The following is a 19,880-nucleotide window of genomic DNA, read 5'->3' on the forward strand; positions in this document are numbered from 1 at the left end:
CGAAGAATTAACAAATTAATTATGTAGTGGATATGTCTGTTATAATATGTCTGTTATAGTTCTTTCATATGTGTAAAATCACTGTGAAAGAAATGTATCCAGTTTGGCTTAAAGATGTATCATATCCAAAATTTGAAAGCAGCTAGATGAAATAATCTTACTTTTTTTAAACATTATCACTTGGCCTGACTGAGAGATAAGACGCCAGATTTGTTTTGTCAGTACAGATGACAGGACTCCTCAATCCCACTTCCCAGATGGGCAAAACTTGTAGTAAGATCCATAATGCGATGCATTCGAATGTGATGATATAAGATAACTAAGTAATCACTACAAGGGTAGCACTTTGAATGCAGTTGTCCTGCTTGATCATATGACCTGCCTTCCCGCTCTTTTCCTGGAACCTTGCTTATCTGGGCACCAAAATTATTTATGCAATCGAAAGACGTCAGTGCCTTTAAGCTCAAGTGCAGAGACACAAAGAGAGTGCATGGTCTGACAATTACCGCTTTCAAGAAGTATACGGTTAGAGTGAGATGCCTGCAATTCAAAATCCAGAGTTACTATCATACAACTATGTGTTCTTTTCAAGCCTTTTCCAGGTTTTCCTTTCTTCAGAGAATAGCCTTTTTCTTCTCTGACTGTAATGCCTCTGAATAATGCAAAGCTTTTCCTATGTCGTAATACTCTCGTTATGATGAAGTGGCCAACTTAACCAATGCAGATATCAAACTAAATAGTATTTTGTTTATGATTAATCTTCTACCTTTCTGATTTGGAGACAGCTTTGCACCTTCTCTCTCATTCTGTACCCACACATGTAATCCTGTACCCAGTAAGTAAGGATTATTGTTAGACTGTCAGCCTAGAGAGGCATGTTCCCCTTAAAATGTTGCTAACTTCTGCTCCCAGTCCTTTCCCTGTTTCTGGGAACAATGCTTTTGTTAGCTTGTTTTTTAACTCTACTATTTTGCTATCTAAATGACTATTTTGTGTTTGAAGAATATATTCTCTGTTCAAGAATGTTTTATCTACCAGCACAAAAGAGCTGATCTTGATACATAGTTAGTCTTCGTTCTGATCCCAGAATGATAAGGCTGAGATTTCCAGATGGAATTCTGTAATCTTCACTTCTGGGATGAATTAAGTGATCACAAGAGGTGTAACTGGATTGTATCACTATCTTCCTATTATTCTTATAGATCAAAGAGGAACACAAATAGATACTTATAGTCTAAAACATTCAAAACAGATGGCTGGTTTCTTTTTGTGAAGATTTGGGCTTTTCAGCAAAACAATTGCAAAAAAGGCCATCATTCATTTCTACTAAATGAGATTATTTCAGGTCTGTATCTTATTTTCTTCTTTGATTTACAGCTGAATATGTTCTTCTTCCACTAGTGGCTTAGTCTTTGTAGCAACTAGGAATTCTGTATTCAGACATTTTTATTTGTACCTGGCCACTTCCATGAGAGGTATCACTTATAGATTATGTGATAGTCTGTACTATCTTCCAGTTACTCTGCTGTTGAGGTCTCTTGTAGCCCTCATCCACATGCCAGAATGCAACCATGCAAAGCGAGAAGTTTCTGTGAACTATTGTTCATTGAAGAGTGTTGGTAGCATAAAGGAGAGTGGGCTTGAGCTCTGACACTCACTGAAAAAATAAAATCAGACTGGGAATAGCTGCAGCCAGGCTGGTTGATGTCATTGCCAGTACCTTTTCATTGGAAGTTAGGAGGAGCGGAAATTATTTGGGAAGTGGTGGAGAGATGAATGGTATTAGAACAGAGAAAGAATCAAGCCCAAACCTGCTTTCCAGTGCGTTAACTAAGAGTAAAAGCTTGAGAGAAATATGACTAAAATAAAAAGTGATAAGGGCATGTAGCCAATCCAGACGCTATATTTTCCTGGCTGGTAAAGTTTATAATTACTGAAAGATGCCAGAATTTATAGTTCCAGCTCATAGTAGGCTCACCACAGGCAATCCAACTACATGTTTGTTTAATGCAATACATAGATGAGAACTATTATTTATAGCTATATAAATACATATATTCATGGTATTATGCATTTGAATGTAGAGCAAACAACCCTAGAAAGAATTCCTGAAGACAGAGGAGCCACGAGACATCCCATGGCTTCAGGTGACTTTGCTTTGAAAGTGTCATGTAGCAGGTAGTGAGAGAGACAGTATGAGGACTCAGTGTTAGAGAGGGACAAGACAAAGATTCGTATCACCTGTGGACAGGGAGGTTATAGTTCATCTGACTAGAAGAGCGCTGATTGTGTGCTCTGGTAGAGCACTTAGGAAATACTTTCTGTTCTCCCTTAGCAATGTAACAGACAGTTGGGAGACAAGAGAATGCGGCCACTGATATATGCGTTCACGTGGGCAGATTGTCCCAATGTACAGGATACAATTCTTCTGCTTTCAAACAAAAGCATATTAGCCACTGGTTCTTTTTGTCCCCTGTAATAGGCAGATGTAAAAAATGAAATACAGAACAGCAAGGAAGAGATGTGCTGCTTTCTTCACTCTTATTTAGAGAAGTGGTAGAAAGTTTGAATGAATTAAACAATTAAACAGGTTGGTATTCTTACTTATTCTCAAATTGCTATGTTCTTGTTTAAAAAAAAGAAGAATCAACATCAAATCTAATTGTTTTTGTGCAATCAAAACTTTCACTTGATTAATTATACCTGCAAAAGTTCAATCAGGATAATACTCTTTAAATTTGTAGCTTCATTGTACAATCTGCAAACACTTGTTGCATCATTTTCATTTGCTAGGGGAATACTTTTCTTTTTTTTTGCTGATATTCTAATTCTCAGTATCTCGTAAGTTTGACTACTCAGTTTCACAGCTTTGTATAATTTAATTTATTGTTGAAAATTTTAACTTGATAACTGTCACAACTTATGGAAATGAATTCAATTCCCAATTGAAGGAGATTTTAACAGATTTAACAACGGGGTAAACTTTCAGAATCTCTGTGGATCTCACCCCACTTTGTCCGACCTGCTTTTTCTAAAAGTAAGCTTCTGGGTTGCTGGATTCCCAAGAAATTTTGAAAACAAAAGAGATCTTTGACAAATAAAAACAGTATTTGAATTTTTATGTCCTGATCTCGTCTTGCAATTAAGTCACAGTTTTCTCTCCTTTGCCTCAGCTAGGAATGAGACATTCCCTTAACAGCATGGACTGTTGCAGAAGAAAGGGATGAGAGGCCCCATGTGTTGTGTGCACAGTGCAGTTCGTCATATTTAGGGGTGAGGGTTCTTGCGAATGCTCTTGCTCTTAAAAGTAAGGAGTTGTGGAAACAGGTAAAATTCAGGAAGTATTAGCTCTATGTAGACAACCTCTTCAGCTCTGCCAAAGCGCCTCATTCCTGAACATTAGCATTCCCCAATGTCCCAGTCCTAAGTCGTCATACAGACCTGCCAGTGTGTTTCATTTCTGATATACAGTAGTCCCTACTATTTCACACATGGCTCCCCACAAAACTTTGCTCCACAGCCCATGTAAGCAAAAATTGCCAGTGTCTGGATTTGTTATGTTGAAAAATATTTGTGAACTGCTTTTTCAGTACTTTAGGAATCCTACCAAACCATTGCAATTCTTTGATTCTCACCTACATTATGGGGAAAAGTTTTTATCTGAATGGAGGGAACTAATGAAAAAACTACTTTCCCTGTTTGGTGTTTTCTCCATTCTTTTTTTCTGGTCTGGATTTCTCCCAAGGTGAAGAGGGTGAACTCTGGAAATCATTAATCCATGGGATTTGTTCATGGTGTATAAAAATTTCAAAAAAAATTGCTTTATAAAAATGATTTCCTAATTGATTTTGTCAGGAATGAGCTGAGAAAGAGACAGCTCTGTCAAAATAGCCACAATCTCTTTCAACTCCTCGCGCATGTTGTGTTGTTTTGTTTTATGAGGACAAAATGATGAAGGGTAGATTTAAATCAATTTTTGTCTTTAAAACAAATCTAAGGAAAACTGAGCCTGTCCTTGAGCTTTTCTCTTCTGGTCTTCCGAAGAAACCAAGTATTTCTAGGCAGCAATGAACAGAGCTGAACTGAACTGGGGTCAGGCAGTGTCTTTTGAGAATTTCTTCTGTTTCCATTTAAAATAATGAAGGGAAGACATCAGTGATAAATTGTTCTGAATTTGGGAAAGCTTTGCACTTTCTAAGCCAAATACATGCCTCATAAAACTCCACTGCATTCAATGGTTACATGTTGTTTTGTTTGAACCCTTGCATTTGTTGCCAAACAAACACAAATGGCCTGAACTAAGGAGAAGGTGTAATTCAATTTCCTGTGCAAATACTTCCAGACTATATCATTCTGTTTCTTAGCTTATTTCCATAACTTACAATATGGGAAATTTTGCACTATAGGCAAAATTTTCTTGTCTCATAGTATCTATAATAAAAACAAGATTGGGGGAAATTGGTGGGGATTGGGCTTTTTTTTTTTTCCTGTTGGTTTCTTTTTGACATCTGAGGAGCCACTATGATCCACCCCATCTAGACTTTTCAGATCCTCCCTGGAATAATTTCTTTTTAACAAGTATCTATATTTACCCAGACTTTCAGCCCATCTTCTCTTGTGCAATGGTAGTTTGGGAAGCAAGTTTTTTTGGGTAGCAAATTGGCATCTGTATGCAACAAAGTTTGAAAACTGGAGCTGAAAATAATTTCCTATCCTCACATGAGAGTGTGAGGATGTGACTGACAGATGGTAAAGGCCTAGCTCAGTTTAATTTGATTGTTTTCAAAATGTGTTTGCTATGTCCAGTCCAAAGTTTAGGGGATTTTTTGCAGAATTCTTTTTTCTTTTTTCTGACTTTACAGCATCTACAAAGACTTCTAAAAATCAGGGATCAGTCAAGTTCCATAGGCCAAGCTAGAACACTTCTCAATTCAGTTCATTTCTTGGAAATTTTCTGATTCCTTTTGTGTACAATTTTTTCTAACACAAGGTACAAAACCAGTTATATCCTCACTTCATTTACTTTCACCCCCAGAATGTATCTCAATTCCATTTTATTCCCTTTTTGATAACTCTATTCTTTCTGGGATTTTTCCAAATATTTAATCATTTCTCAGTAAGTTGAGAAGAACTTACTGAATTATTAGGTTGTAAGATGAAAGCCAGTTATCTGTATTACTTTGCCTCTTAGTGTTTTGTAGTGAATATGTACACACAAGATACATGCAAGCAAGACAGTCAAGCTACTAAGAGAGTATGGGAACAGTCCTGCCAGTGCCAAGTGTATGTACAGCAAATATAGTTGCTATATCAAGATACTATTTTCTCCTTTTTTTTTTTATTTTTGCCTAGAGGAAGCATCTGCATGTGCTTGTAAGAAGGATTTTGGTCCACATGCATGATTCTGATGCGGAAGGCAAGTTTCGTAAGGAGATAATTTTTATTATATCAACTGATGTAGCTGGAAAGAAAAAACAGACAAGCTTTTAGATTTGCATACAAGAGTTTCTTCAGTTCCAAAATGGGAGCTGCAGATTTATAGCCAAGTAGAAGTTTAGAAACTCTGAAATAGCTAAATAACGTTTATTACATAGTTCCAAGAAAGAAAAGAGTGGTTGCTTGCTTCTTAGAAGAAGGGGATGTTAGCAGGGAGAAAGGTGACTAGGTCATTAGTCCTTCTGCATGGAGAACCAATAATTTAAAGCTGGTGGTTGTGGTGAGTGAGTCCTATTACATGTTGATTAAAACCATACTTTACTCTGCAGACATTTATGGATAGTCAATATCACATTTGTCTCAGTTCAGTGCTGTTGAAGTTATACCACCCCTTCACTGGTTTTCTTTTTCATATAACCACCTACGTGTTTTTGCATATTTACATTAGACACCATTCAGACAAACTTTAAGACACCACAGTCTCTGTATCTGAGGTGTATTCATCTCTCACAGTAAAAGTGACCAAACATTTAGATAGGTCTCTCCAACCGCATTCAGCACAAGTACCTTTTCTTATCTATGCTGAACATACGTGAGTTTGAATACAGACTTTTATCGTTAAACAAATTATAAATACAGTTATTCATATTTAAGCTGGCCATTTTACAGCAAAAGCAGGACTATAGTTGAAGAAGCAGTAGTAGTTTCATTCTAAAGCTTATTTTTGCCCCTGATAACTTGCAAAACTTCAGTCACATTCACATTTTTCATGCTCAAAGTTAAAACTTTCTGTGAAATCTCAAAAAGCTTGCTGTTTCTGAGTTGAATTTGTTTTGAAATACATTCCCAAATGTCTTTATCAGTTGGTAGAAATGGTTTGTTTTTATGTTGGAGATGTGTCAGGCATTTCATGTTTCTGCTTCACCGTTACAGTGATTGCCTTCTTTAGGGAAATACGTTTCCAAACTTAACCGGCCAGTAACACTGCTCTGAGCTCGAGGATACATTATGCAGACTTCATTCCATGCTTTGATGAGGATGGCCTAAGTGTATCACTACAATTAATGAAGACTGGCTGGTTTGGAAGATAATCCCGGTTTTGTAGGGAAGTCTGTTCAGCCATTGTTTTCCTAGAAAGCTCTGCAGCTCTGAGCTCGTCATGAGAACATGATCTGCTTTATGAATCCAGTGCTGCTCTGCCTTCCCACTTAGCAAATGCTCTTACACCCTCTCAAGATAAGGCGGTGGCAGCTCTGCTGTTTGGGAAGCACAGCACCTTTTGCTAAGTGGCTAGTTCAAATTAGATATGGCAGGAACGCAGATATAAGGGCATTTCCTACTTGACTGGCAGGGTTTAATGGATCCCAAGTGAGAGGAATGATTGCTCCCTGAACAGCTTTGGGAGCACTGCTAGCTAAGAACTTTCACACGCCTCATTTGGCTTATTTCCAGAGAGAGGGGAACATGCTTCTCGAGGTAAGGGGGGAAGGGTACAGAAAGAGGGAACTTGTCCCTGAGCTATCAAATTCAAATGTTGTACTAAAGTCTTCCGTAACTTTTGTTAGATAGTTCTGCTATTTTCTTCATCGGAGAGGGGTTCCATTTGCAAAGGACAGCTAGGAAGGTTAGCGATTCAGATTCTTCTCGGACTGAAATCTGCACATCTGATAGATATTCAATAGACTCTATTATCTGAAAGAATACAGGATAGCTAGTACATTGGTGGGACAGCTAGTTATTAGACATTAACTGCTTAATTTTTACATTTTTATTAAACATTGTTTTCTCAGGGTGAGGAAACAATCTGTCATTTTCCTCTCTGTGTGCAAGCGGAATAGTCAGAAAGATAGAAAAGATGTCAAGAAAATTAGATGCTCTATGTGTTTTTGCACTTGTACAGGCAGTACACTTTCAGATCATAATACATGTGATCCAGATTATCAGAAATAGGAGTAGGTAGTGCATACTCACCAAACAACCAAAGTTGATGGATATAATTGGTTAAAAACAGTTGTACTTGGTGGTGAAAGTGAAATGGGAGTAACTGTGTGGATGCTATTAAAATAACCCTTCCTACTGCCCTGTACACGAAAGTATTCTGCAACACTGCAGTCTTGCTATATCAAACCATTTTTTCATATCTGCAGGTATCTTCAAACAGATGTTGCCCCAAGGCTGCACATAGCTGAAGGATTTAAAATAGAGCCTGTGAGCTTACTCTCTCTGCAGGCTTCTTGTCTATCCGCTGTGCCCCTGTCGCCTTGTCACCAGGGCTTTTCTCAGCTGCTGCCAACCTAATGTTGTGGTGTAGGCTCCTGAGTGCAGCCAGCTCTCTGGAGGACAAGGAGTTTAACATTAATTAGCTGCTTAGCCATTGCTTTCAGGTCCTCTCACGCTATGGAAATTAATCCATGTAGAACAGTGTTAAAAACAAAGTAAGTGAGCCCTGACAGCCTTGTTAGAAGGGGTTGGAGCCAGAGTCTTTGTTGAAAGTAATGCCAGCACCCTGTTTCTGTTGACTCAGAGATTATCTCGCTCCCCATTCATTAGCAGGGTCAGAGGTGCCATACTGAAAAGATATCCCGGGCCCACTAGCAAACAGCAGGTGCAGCCCCTGCCTGGCAGCACGATGACGCTTGCCAGTATGATGGCAAGGCTTTCAGGCTCTTGTAGCTGGTGCACTTCAATGCCTGTAGCTTCGGCACCTCCTCTCATGGAGCAGAGGTACAGCGCCTGACTTTTCCTTGATTTTGATCAGCTATAAGCCTTAGAGCCAGAGTTCTGTATACTGCGATTTTGAATATATGCCCATGAACACCTGGAACAGTATTCTTGTTGGAGCATAATGAGGGACTCCCAAGTGTGTATATATGCACTTGAACTCTACTTTTTGGTAAAACAAGTGAAAAATGGCTCTTCAGATGCTTTTTTGCGGGAACTGGATGATTCCACGGATCGAAATGAGCAGCATGGATTAGATTCAGATTAGGCAGGATGTAATGAAATAAAATAGTTCTTATTAGAGTTCTTTGATTTTAGTTTTTTTGTCTTACAATATAGAATCTGGCCTGCATAATAAATAGAAATCTTTGCTTTTTCAAGACTATAAAAGACTTTTTGATTAAAGTATGTCTTCATCTAGTTTCTACAATAGAGATGTGTTCATTTTAGAAACCAGCATCTTGACATCATTAGAAACTACTGTCTGTAGAACACGTGTAGTGCATACGTATGTTACAATTAAACGTTTATTTGTAAAACACGGTAGAATCTACATTGCTATTGCCTTCACTGTGAACAGACACCTTTCATCAGAAGATTTAATGTTCATTAAAGCAAGGAGTTGTGATAGCTGATTGAAGCACTGCTGGACAATCAATAGATTTAACTCATTCAATTAATACTATTTCATTTTTCACCTCATATCATCATTATTTCATTTATTAATAAGCCAGCTATCATCACCACGTCCCCTTCCCCTAATGTGCTTGATTTCTTTCTGCTTCAATGCTGGATGGTTGTTGGGTCACAGGAATATTGTGGGGCAGGAATATTGTGTGTTCAGGTTTCTTACAGTATAAAGATTGTAACTTAGTGGTTGATCTCTGCCTTCCCTGTTGCTTGGGTCTCAGGCTGTTCCTCACTATTCCTGTTCTCTTATTTCAGATAATTCAGCCCCTTTTAGAACTTGATCAGAATCGCAGCAAGTTGAAGTTGTACATTGGACATCTGACAGCCCTCTGCCATGACCGTGACCCCCTGATTCTGCGTGGACTCACCCCACCTGCTTCCTACCACCTGGATGATGACCGGGCAGCTTGGGAGAAAGAGCTGCAGAAGATGACTCAGGAGCAGGTGAGTTTGTGGTCTGAAGCTCTAAATGAAAGCCAGAAGTGTTGGCATAGATCTTACTGACATGTGACAAAGAGGTGTTGTGAAATCATTCCCTAAGTGGTGAATACAGATAGCAAGGATCCATCCTTCAGCTGATGGAAGGATACAATACCTTCTGGACTCATTGCCATTTAACGTTTATTATGAAATTTTATCTGTTCTACAGTATTTGAGGGCAGGCATCTGCACGCTTATTGGGAATCTAACTGCAAGATACCAGTTCTATCATATTTTATCTGTTAACAGATTTTAGCTGCTTAATGTAGAACTTGTAGTCAATACCTTAATGTAGGCTAGGGATCTTACATCTTTAATTAATGATTAATGACATTAATCATTCAAATTACAATTGGTGCATTTTTATGAGTCACATACTCTATGTAAATGTATGAAATGTTCTTATATTTCATAACAGTATGCTCTGCTACTAATTTTGGAGGGTTGTGTATTGCCACCTTGCTTGGAAACCTAAGCTGAGATTTGGACCCATTGTGCCACATGCAATAAACACGTGCACATGCGTACACATGCATTCATACACCCTGTCTTCTAACACAGAGTTCAGAAGTCTTCACAGTGTATTTCCAGGAGCTTTGGCATACAGATCTGAGAGAAATGGTTCAGTAATGGCTTGTCCGGTCAAGTCTCTATGGAGACTGTCAGGCTAGTTATAATTCAGCTGCTGAAATAATCTTCCTTTCTCCCAACTCTGACGATGTCATGCCTTCCTTAATCCCTTCAATGACAGCTTTTATCTCCTGTTTTCTTACTGTAATTCATGATTCCCCACAACCCTTTTTTCTCACTCCTTCCTGGTTGTCTCCTCACCTCTTTAATTTATAGTTTTGCTGCTATAGTACAGAATGCATAAACTTTTTTAGCTAAACTAATCTAAGGAATTTATACCAGAAATAAATTTGACTTAATTTGTCTTTTTGACACAGTGGATTATAATGCCAATTTTTTCACAAAATTACTCATTTTCATATGTATATATGGAACTATATCAAGTACGTACACAAACCAATATAAGGCCTATGTAGTTAAAAGTGGTTTTGTGGTTCAGTGAACGCTATCTTGATTCTAGCCTGAACATTTCAGCTCTGGTTTTCTTCTTTTGTGATATTTTTGCTCATTTCCTTGCACTTTCAGCTCAAGGCTGAACTGTGATCCAAAAATTTGAGGCAGCAGCTCAGAAGCCAAATTACAGGAAGGTAGCAGAAGCGTGTCTAACAATTCTGAAAGAAGAGCAGACCTCTAGAGATAAATATGTCTGTAACAGGACCTAGATGGTACGAGGCAGTTGGTCTTTGTACCTGTCTTCTCCATACACTTATTTGGATGACTGTAGGCTTTTTGCCTTACTGTACATCTACATTTGCCTCCACAGACCTGACACGTTCTTTTTTCCTGCAGCGCCTGCTAGCCCCTGCGCCCAACGAGTCCGCATCTTGTGCCTCATGGAGTCTGTAATCACTGATCTGGGATTAGAATTTTTTCAGTATAATGCATGCCGTCTTCATACAATAGAGAGGCACAGCTCCTACACTACACATTAAAATATAAAGCATGCCATTTCGAACCACCTTGGCTTTCAGACTGGGATGGAGCACTGCATGCCAAAACCTGTAGCGTGTATGGCAGGCATCTCTGAAAGTAAAAATAAGGCAAAGTCTGGATATCCCTAAAATAGACAGACTAGTCTATTATACCTGTGATGGTCTTTAAATATATTCAGGGTCTGTGGGAATAGGTGATAGCTTCCATTAGATCAAGAGATGTAGGTGAAGAAAACAGAAAAGATTTTCTTTGGCAAATAGTCCTCCTGAATAGACAATATGCCCAAAACATCGTCTGTTTTTTCCAGATGTGTACTGGTCTAATAAAATATATTATTTCTCTTTCAAACTTTGCTAGTCTGTTAGCAACAGTCATGTGCTGCATGGCAAAGAAATCAAGTGCAAATTGTCAGGGGAAAAAAAATTATCTAAGTTGTCTTGGAGACAAGAAGGAAATACATTTTTCTATCCTCTCCCATTAGTGTCTTAATTCTGCTTACTGTCCCCACGGTTGTTTAAAATTACTACTCCATTTGTGATTCCTATGTATAAATAACTAGCTTACCATCTAAGTAGTTTTCCCCACACTCACTCTAGATCTTATTTAATGAACGTAAGTAGAAAAATGCAAACTAATCATATATTTTGATTTACAAAGCACATTGTTTATTTAGATCTTAGAGCTTTTCCCTTTCTAACTGTACAATTTCCTCTGTGTTTAAAATATTCCCATGGGAGGGGTGGGGGTTAGTTCTCCAGATTCACAGGAGCCCATGATAGAATACCTATTTTGCAACTTTGGAATTTTAATGAGTTTTGTAAATTACTTCAAATCCAGTGCATTAAATTCACTCCTGTCCCTTCTAATATGATCTTCTGTAGATAATGCTTCTCCAGCCTCAGTGGGAAAAAAATAATCCTCTTGAATGTTAAGTAGTGCTAACATGATTAGGGAGGATACATTAAATTGCAAACCAATAGTATTTAGGAATGATGCAAATGTATCCACTTCTCACCAATACGTTGGATTTGGTTTTTTTTTTTTTAATAAATAGTTCAGAATTCATTTTCATACAGCTGCTTTTAGAGCTGTGATTTCCCATTGCAGCAACTATTATTGGCAAAGGTTGGTCCTGCTGTGTTTCATCATAGCCAATACTCTGTAGGTCTTTCACATTTGCTGAGGGAGGTTCAGCTAGGAGTTTTCTGTGGCTTCTTCTGATAGGTAAAACTAGTATATGAAGTAGATGTAAGCTCTTCACTCTTCCAGCACGTCACCACAGCGATCCGTGGAATCTCATATACAAGTAGTTGTTGGAATAGTGTCTGCCAGCATCAACACCATGGTTCTAGGGGGAATTTGTTGCCACATAAATAATTTTGTGGACTCTCGAAGTCTGATTGATAATTGGTACCTTTCAGGTATAATATTTTCTTTATGCTACCATGGAATTCAACTGTGTTCCTTAGTGACTTCAGTTGATTTTAATCAAAATATGTGGCCAACGTGCTATATAATTCTTTGAATTAAATTTGTTGGCATTTTATCAAACACATTTTGTAAAGCTGAGTTACTGTAGTAAAATTTCAGTCCATTTTGTAATGAAGGCCTGAAGCCAGTACTTTATGAATACATGGTATCTCAAAAACTGATCTAAACTGGGTACGCTAGACTAAGTTGTGGACAGTAAAGAATCTCTCATGCTTGGGAACCATGTTATTAAGTTATGCATTTGGTGGAAAATATTTCTTTGAGTCAATTCTGACCCAGTGTCTCCAAATGTGTTAACCAGCACAGTTTCTGGATCTGTCCTCTTTTGACCAGTTCATGTCTTGTTCATCTTTTTTTATTATAAAATTGAAGTTACCAGAAAGGAGGAAGAATGTTCCAAGTCTTGACACAGAGAAATAAACATTCCTTTCATTCATTAAAAATAATTGCATTATCCTAGCAATTTCTATTAAATACAATATTTTCTTTCACTTTGTCCTAAACGTATCATTATGTTAATATTCTTGGGCTCTGTAGAACTACTACTATGTTTCACATTTCAGATGGCTGCCTTTAAGTGAGGGATTTTGTTCCTGTATGAAGGGCAATGACATTAAGAACATAATAATATATTCTGCATTTTACTTACAGTTCAGTTTTTGTTTTTCTCTTATTGTCACAAAAGAAAAAAGTAGACAAGAAAAAGGAACTTGCTGAAAACCAACATTTAAATGTTGCTGTTGGTGTGCTGTATTGTGGTTGGAAGGCAGCAATCTGAGAAAGTTTAAAGGCAGAGACAACCAGATAGATTAATAATATACAACCGTGTTTGTTCTATTAATAGCTTAACCAGTATTAAAAATGTTTTTCATTGCTTCCAATCCAGCTGTGAAAAAGTGTGGAACCTTGTATTTGGGAGAGCTTTTTATTTTTAATAGGTCATAAAATGAAGGTGGCTCTTAAAAAATTTTTCCTGTAATAGATGAGGATTAAAATAATTTTCTTTAGTGTAGGAGTAGTAGTGGGAAACATTTTGCCCACTGTACACAGCCATCCCTGCCCTCTCTGTCCCCTTTGCTCCATTTGACCGGCTCCTGCCAGCCGTGGCTCTTGCCGGCCATGTCAGACAGGGTCCTGGCCGCAGCCAGGCTGCTGGGCGTCCTGGCTGTTTCTGGCTGCCCCCAGGCACCGTTTTCTTCCCATCCTGCATAACCTACTCCCTTTTTTCCCCAGTGTGTTTCCAGCAGCATTCGCGCTGTGACCTGCGCGTTGAGGGCAGCCAGTACCATGTTGGCAGGTGTATTTCCATGAGATGCTCTCTGAGCGGACACCTGCTGCAGGAGCTTGTCTCATACCACTGCTGATGTGGTTTTGCACATCCTGCAGCTGCTCGGGCTGTGAGTTACAGAGAGAGGCTCTTTCGAAAATCTTCACTGTCCTAAAAAAGAGCCTTTGCAGTGAAAGAAAGCTCCTCTTCCCTCTCCCTGTATAGCAGCTTCAGAGAAAGCATGGATGGTCTCAGTGTTCCTAGCTGTTCATCTTCTCCTAAGAAATCAGTAATTTCTTTTCTGCACTGCTGCTCAAAAGTAGAGGAAGGAAAAAAGGTGATAATGTCACTTTCCTATATCAGTTGCAACCTGCAATATTGGCTAAGCAGTGATGGCCTAGCTCCAAAAAGCATAATTTGCATTTCATCTTAACTTCACTGTCAGCAAAGTTTATTGTAACAACATCCATTGCTAAGCTTTTCATATGAAAGGACACCAGACCACATATATCTGGCTTTAAAATACAATTTTAAAATTGTGTATGTCCCTACTGAATTTGGAGGTATTAAGCATGCATTTTGATTTGCTATGCAAGCCATATTGTAAGCAGGATAAACTTAACTCTAAATTGTAAATAGATATTTTATAAACTTCTATTATGCTTTTTTGTTCAGATTTCTCGTGTTCTTACTTCTGTATCATCTATGACAAGTTGTTCAACTTACTTAGTTTCTCTAAAGAAATTACTTACTCTGCTGTTTTGTATTTATCCTTTCTAAATTACTATATTGCCCCGTCTTCCTTCTCTGACCTCTCTTCTATTAGCTTGTTATCTTGCCCACCTGATTTATGTCATTTGCTTTTAATTTATAATCTTTTGGGAATGCGTAATGTATTTTAAAGTTAAGCAGCCCACTTCTGGACTCTGTTAGAAATTATAAGTAATAATTACAACAATTTATATACTACTTTGTGTACAAATGTATTTCCTGAGTTCAGTGAAGAAAATAATTGATGCAGGAACTCTCTAAAATGTGTACGTTTTATAGCATTTTTTATTTTCATAAGAAATTGTCTTTACAGGTGAGGATAAGAACCTGGGATCAGTGTGACAGTTCTTAAATTGTAATAGAAATCAATCATTAGCCCTAAGTTGACTTGACTCTAGCATACCATTATCCTTTCTTATCTGTCCATGGAATTGCTATTATTCATTTTGAATAAAATATCAATCAGTATTAATAATGTAATAACTATCAATCAGTAACATTAATTATTCTTAACTCAAAAGGACCAGTATGAAAAGAAAAACAGTGCTTTCAGGATATAGTCAAGTGCTGTGTGTGTGTGTGTGTGTGTGTGTGTGTGTGTGTGTGTGTGTGTGTGTGTTGGCTAAAATTTACCATGGTGTCATTTCAAGTGGCTGCTACAAGCAGGAGGTATACCAACCTGAGCCTAATTTTTTAGAGGGCCTCTTGAGAAGCATCTGTTACTCTGTACTTTGCTCAGATGCTGCGGTACTCATGGAATTTTTTGGAAAGTTGATGGAAGTGTGAGATACCGCTGTTGACTGTGGCTGGTTGTGCCAGGGGGCCATGTGGGAGGCTCCGTGGGCATCCTGTGACTGCAAAAGGAGCCACAGGCAGGGGCAGCTGCCTCCTCTGTTTGCTTGAGTTCAGCTCACTGGGTTGTGTGAAACCAAAATACTCCGCTGAAATTTCCTTCTTGGAATATCTGTCAAAAATTTTAGACCTAAAAAGATTCTTCATCACTTTGTAATAAACAAACTGCTGGGATCTGTCCTTTCTCTTAAAGAGAAACAAATGGTGTGGAAAGAGTTGGAAGTTGAAGTTCTGATCTTGACGTAAACAGATGCATGTAACACAAAGTTGTTACAGTACATAGTAATTTCATTTAAGTAGTTCCTGCTTTGTTCTTTCTTACGTGTTTTGCCCTGTGCAGATACAAAATTTTAGCTGGGCCCCCACCCTCTGTTCTACCCTTTAAAAAGCCTTTTTCAAAACTCGTAAATTAGGACTTCTAAGAGAGTTTTTCAGATTTGTCTTGTAGACAGGTAAGCTCTCCCCAGCTTGTGATTTTTCACTACTGCCTAGAATAGTTATGTATAGTTCCTATGGAAACATGCCTAATTCACCAGTAGAGAAATGAAGCAGCATGTGCTAAGTATAAATTACAGAGTGATTGTAGTGTCTACTAATCTGGCATCAAGAAAGTGACTTGACATACAAGGTAACATGTGAAAACTGAAATTAGTGTGAGTAGTTGCTTAACCTCTTTTCTCACAATCCCTTTAACATGCAGAATTGTGAATTTTTAAGGATTAGGATTGTGGGGTTTGCCTGTATTATGTATGCTTAGTTCAAAGTGGGGCGGGGTGTCCTAGCAGGTAGCCCTGTGATACAGGCAATGATTATTATTTTGCTTATCCGCTGAATAATACATTTCTGTACATGTTAACAGCATTTATTTTCAGTGCATAATGTGAACCAGAATTCACATGAACACAGAATTGTCCTCTGACTCTGAAATGACTGCTGTTGTTTACAGAGAATGGCTGTATTACTTGCAAGTGCAGGATTCACAAACTTCCCTAATCAAATACAAAATATGATTTACAGATACTTATTTTATTCCTTCTTCCCATTTTTGACCTTTTGCAATTCATTAATTAGCAAGGAAATAATAAGATTTCTGCTACTGGCAAGGCTTAGAGATGCTCAGGAATGCAGAATAAATCCCATGTACAAAATTATTTCAAATATATTTCACAGTAGCCCTCAACCAATTTCTGGTGGTTTATTTCTCAAAATCGGTTGTGAATTCTATTCAAATGTTGTAAATAATTTTGACCAAAAAAATTTAAACACATTTTTAAAATTTACATTATTTTAAAAAGACAAGTCAAAATGTTCACTTTGAAATTTTTTTAAATAGCATGTTAAATATTTTTAAAGAGCTAAAAGAAAAAAAATTTCCAGATAGAACAGAAGTATTTAAGAGACTATGTGAAAAAAAATCTTCTTCTTTTTACATGGAAATCCCAAACTTTTTTTTTTCAATATCCCTATACCTTTTTTTGGCATTATTATATGTCTAATAAAGTTGAGGGGAAAAAAAGGATTGTATGTAATTGGTTCTTACTACTTCATACATACCTATTTACATAAGTTGGTTTGGGGAGATGGAAAAGCTGTTGACCTTTTGCCTAAGATACAGTGTTGTGTGACTTATATTTATTTTGGTTTAAAAGAAAAAAGAGGTTAAGATCAAATCAGTTGAATTTCTTTCTGTCACTTATTTTTGTGATTTTAAGCTTTAAACATATTTTTCAGACTAATCATAGTTTGATCTAGAAATACCCAAATTTTGGCGGAAACCTAGTTCCAATCCCTATATTGTAGCCTTACAGAAGTCCTGTAGTAAACTTTCCTTTTTTGCTCTCTTACAAGTACTTCATGTCCTACATTGAGTTTTACTGTCCAAGCCTCAAACTCTTCTATATGGGATATAACTTTATTTTTGTTTGCCTTTTTTTTATCAGTGTTTGCTCAGAATTATTAATAGGAGGAAAGTAACACTTTGAGGTTCATAAAAGTACATTTAAAAGGTTCTTAGCATAAGCTGCTAATGCATAATAGAATAAGCAAATGTCAGTAAGGTTCTAATTCACCTAATGCATCTAAGAAATATGAATGTCAATCAGTCCTTCAGTCTTTAAATAGTCTCTGAAATATCTTGGACCAGAGAAGCACAATGCAAGCTAAATTCATGGTGATTTTTTTTTCACTAATGCACTGAAACTGCAAATGGCAAGGTATTCTTATTATGACTTGTTCTAAATCCAGGAAGGCAGCAGTGGTGCAAACTGTCTGAATCTATTGCTGATAATCTGAAAGTTTATATTCCCCTGAGACACTGAAGGTACTTCTTGTTCTTCTATCTGTAGATAAAATACAAATACTATGAAGCTGCTTCTGGAGTCCTTTCTATCTGTTTCTTTCTGAGTTGCCTTTTTTCACTTGTCATCAGCTAGACATATATACCTGGCTTTTTCTTCTCTTTTCTCATTTTTATGATTTCTTTTCTCTTCTCATTTCCATGAGGGAAGTGTATGAATTTCATCATATCCTGGGCTGAAAAAGCCAACAAAAAAGATGGAGTATTAACACTCCCTTATTTTCATAGAAAAAGGGCCTGGGGAGGATAACACTACTTTCTTTTGCATTCACAACAAGATCATCTGGGAAACCAGGAGCAGAATTGATTATAATAATTTTAGGGAAAGTTCACTAACGTTTCAGACTGCAAACTGAATCAAATTATACCATGGAGAACTGGATGTTCCCCATTAAGAAGCTTGTCTGAATGAGAAGTGACATATTTTGGTCCCAGATGTTTCTAAAATGAATGATATAAATGGAGATTATATGGATGATATAGAAATGCTGTGACCAGCTACACAGCGAATTACTATGGCTTTGTTTAAGTGAAGGTCACAGTATTAAACTTAGGTGTTCTGAAGCTAGCAACCTCAGTGCTACTTTCTTCAAAAGCGTTTCTGCGCAGGCACATGCAAGGCAGCATATGTTAATTTGCAAAGCATTACTGCTTGACTTCAGTGTTCAGAACAATCTCCTTTTTGATGCTCCAGAACTTATTTCTTAGAAACATTTTCTTCATCTGGTTAAGTTTGCTACTTTTGGTTTCATTTGATTTATTTTAGCTCCAGCATGGGCTCATTTTATTGTGCTTATCTTGATTTTATAAGCAGTCTTGGTATTACACATACATTTGCACATGTGATAAATAATACAGCAAGAAACCAAGGAATCACTGACTTTGCAGTGTTACTCTGCAGAAGATAACCTATAGGATCCTTTTGTGTCCACCAGTCTCTTTTCTGTTTCGAAAATGAATCCCTTTGCGGTCTTTTGATTACTCTCTGTTGATTACTTAACTGCTTTATCCTGTCCTGGGGTTTCACCTGAGAGATGTGGCTGAAATGCCTGGAGGACACATCCCCGCTAGGAGCCCGGCGGCCCGACGGAAGCGCGGTCTTGCTTTCCCTGCTAACACTGCCCTCTCCCGGTTCTGCTCTCTCAAATCAAGAGCTGAGGAGAGACTCCTGCAAGGGGATGGAGGAAGCAAAGGAGAAATACATCATTTGCTTCTTCTCCCATTACTTCCTCTCTTCCCTCACCTCCATGGACTTACACCCTTCTGATTAATATCACCATGAAATCTTTTGTTGTGGCCTGAGAAGCCAAGGAAGCTGTACCTCGTAGTTCAATACTAAAACCAATCGTGTGAATTTACCAGCAGTAGGTGGTTTGCAGGCTGCTACAGCCAGGGCCATGTGAGCTGCTGGAGTTTTGCTAGACTGAGCAACCTGAGACTCGGAACATAGTTCCTGACACCAAGTCTCCTGGCTTTTAATATTCAGCCCTGCTCCTAGCTGACTGTGTTGACTCTTTCAATCCTGTTTGCTGACGGGATCTCTCCTAGGCTTATCCATCCATTGCAAGTTCCCGACTAATAATTCTGCCAGGCTGTTGGAACTGAGCTAATCACATATCCACAGCATGCCGTTTCTGAGCCTTTATGGGTTACTTCTGAATCCCCTCCCTCCTCCCTTTCTCCCCTGAGAGCTCTTACAGAGCCCAGAGTACTCCCCTCCCTCTCATTTTCCCCACTTCCCTAGCTCATGTCACTCTGAGAAGCAGGATCAGGTTGCTCTTGCATTGTGATTCTTGGCATAAGCCCCTCAAATTCATGTAGCTGTTCTGTGAGTACAGCAGCCAGTAGGAACAAAGCACATAAGAACGCATTAAACTAACATTCTGCATGCAAAGCCCAAATAATTTACTATATGCTACTCTGCCTAGTAAAGGGAATAGTGCAGCAGGCTTACCATTTTAATTTCCTTTCTCTCACTTTTGTCTATAGAAGTCTATACTATAGTTTCCTTAAAATGCTCTTGTATTTATTCTGTAGTCATTCTTAGGTTCTTTGTTTTTATGCGGTATTTCTTGCAGTAACCCTGTTAATCCCATAACCATCTCCTATGTCTTGCTTGATACCATCACTAGAGACATTCTGTTGTATGTGATTAAAAGTTCAACTGTAGAACTATAACCTTTCCCACTGCATTGTACTCTTACTAAGGCGAACACAAAACTCTCTTGTCCTGATGGCTGGCAGGTCTCTCTG

The 19,880-nt window shown here is 38.0% G+C and overlaps 1 protein-coding gene across 7 annotated transcripts in view; it reads left to right on the top strand.

Moving 5' to 3' along the window:
* Window positions 1–19,880, top strand: part of ERC1 (ELKS/RAB6-interacting/CAST family member 1) — a 309,324-nt gene that overhangs the window by 280,739 nt on the left and 8,705 nt on the right. For 5 of the 7 annotated variants that reach the window (XM_026117004.2, XM_064515015.1, XM_064515024.1 and 2 more), the window contains one exon: window positions 9,103–9,291. In XM_026117004.2, the coding sequence (XP_025972789.2) occupies window positions 9,103–9,291 (189 nt within the window). Of the gene's footprint in view, window positions 1–9,102; window positions 9,292–19,880 lie in introns of those variants that run through there. The other 2 variants (XM_064515039.1, XM_064515047.1) reach the window with 1 other exon arrangement.

Source organism: Dromaius novaehollandiae, chromosome 1 (genome assembly GCF_036370855.1).
Source record: "Dromaius novaehollandiae isolate bDroNov1 chromosome 1, bDroNov1.hap1, whole genome shotgun sequence".
NCBI classification, from domain to species: domain Eukaryota; kingdom Metazoa; phylum Chordata; class Aves; order Casuariiformes; family Dromaiidae; genus Dromaius; species Dromaius novaehollandiae.